This window comes from Poecilia reticulata, linkage group LG5 (genome assembly GCF_000633615.1).
Source record: "Poecilia reticulata strain Guanapo linkage group LG5, Guppy_female_1.0+MT, whole genome shotgun sequence".
Taxonomy (NCBI): Eukaryota; Metazoa; Chordata; class Actinopteri; order Cyprinodontiformes; family Poeciliidae; genus Poecilia; species Poecilia reticulata.
In genome coordinates this window covers 18,993,789-18,994,841 of record NC_024335.1, presented here as the reverse complement: position 1 = coordinate 18,994,841, position 1,053 = coordinate 18,993,789, and the positions used below count along the sequence as shown (strand labels likewise).

Sequence of the window (1,053 nt, the reverse complement as noted above, 5' to 3'; positions counted from 1 at the left end):
TACAAAGCAAAAGCTGCGACGCTAACTGTGCAGCTGGTGTCTTGCTTTGCATTTTGGTGTGACGCTGACCTCTGTTCAAGTATTGATGCAAATTTCCACACACCCTCAGAGAACAGATAAGGTCACATTTAGACCGGCTGTGAAATGTTTGCTTCTGTGGACTTAGAAGAATGTGGATGCACGTGTTTTGGTAGACCGGTCACAAATAGATCTTATCATATTTAACAAGAAAAGAGGAAAAAAAAGTGGACTGAGTCAGATTTGTTTTGTTTTTTTTAAAAAGGAGTTTTTTTATCACATGTTTATCTGTTGTTTTTTGCCATTAGAATAGACTCAGTTGTCTTGTTACAGTATGATCTCACTGTGAGAAATATAACTCGACTGTGTCAATATTTGCTTGAGGCGTCTCAGCTTGAACTCCTGTTCTTAGTTTGTCTGAACAGGGTTTCCATGCAGAGGAAAAACAAAAAAAAAAGAAAAGAAAAAACATAGCGGAGGTTTTACAAATTGGGCTGATGCACAGCACTCGGACTAAAACCCGTTTATACCTAGAGGAGGAAACAAAACAGCAAGTTGTTAATCAGGAGTTCCTCAAGCTTCAACTCAAACATGTTTTCTGTTGAAGTGATGAAACTCCCTCCTCTCCTCCACTTTAAAACAACAGAGTTCAGGAGCAAGTCACTCCCCTAACTCTGGTTGCCTGTTTCCAAACTGGTTTGCGAGTCCTCCGCCTCCTCTGATCTGACCCAAGCGTTACTTTTCTGGGCTGGCGGCGGGTCGGGCTGGCAGGAGTCGGCGAACCGCTCGCGGGCTTTCTCCCAGTTCTTATGGGACTTGGATCTGGTTGCGGAAACGTCGTCCACTGACATGACGCTGCCCGTTCCCAGGCCAGACTGCGACTTCCGGATTTTCAGTTCGATCTGTGAAAACGACGATGACAGACCGTCAGGCTTTGGAACACATTAAAACATGTGAGCTGCACCAATCAGGCTCCTTATGGATGATGCTGATATCGGCTTTTGGAGGTCTGAATGGCTTGCATTACATAAACAA

The 1,053-nt window shown here is 44.2% G+C and overlaps 1 protein-coding gene across 2 annotated transcripts in view; it reads right to left on the bottom strand.

Moving 5' to 3' along the window:
- Window positions 1–392: 392 nt before the first annotated feature.
- Window positions 393–1,053, bottom strand: part of aggf1 (angiogenic factor with G patch and FHA domains 1) — a 7,403-nt gene continuing 6,742 nt past the window's right edge. For both annotated transcript variants that reach the window (XM_008409407.2, XM_008409406.2), the window contains exon 16: window positions 393–920. In XM_008409407.2, the coding sequence (XP_008407629.1) occupies window positions 687–920 (234 nt within the window). In that variant the 3' untranslated portion in view covers window positions 393–686. The remainder of the gene's footprint in view (window positions 921–1,053) is intronic.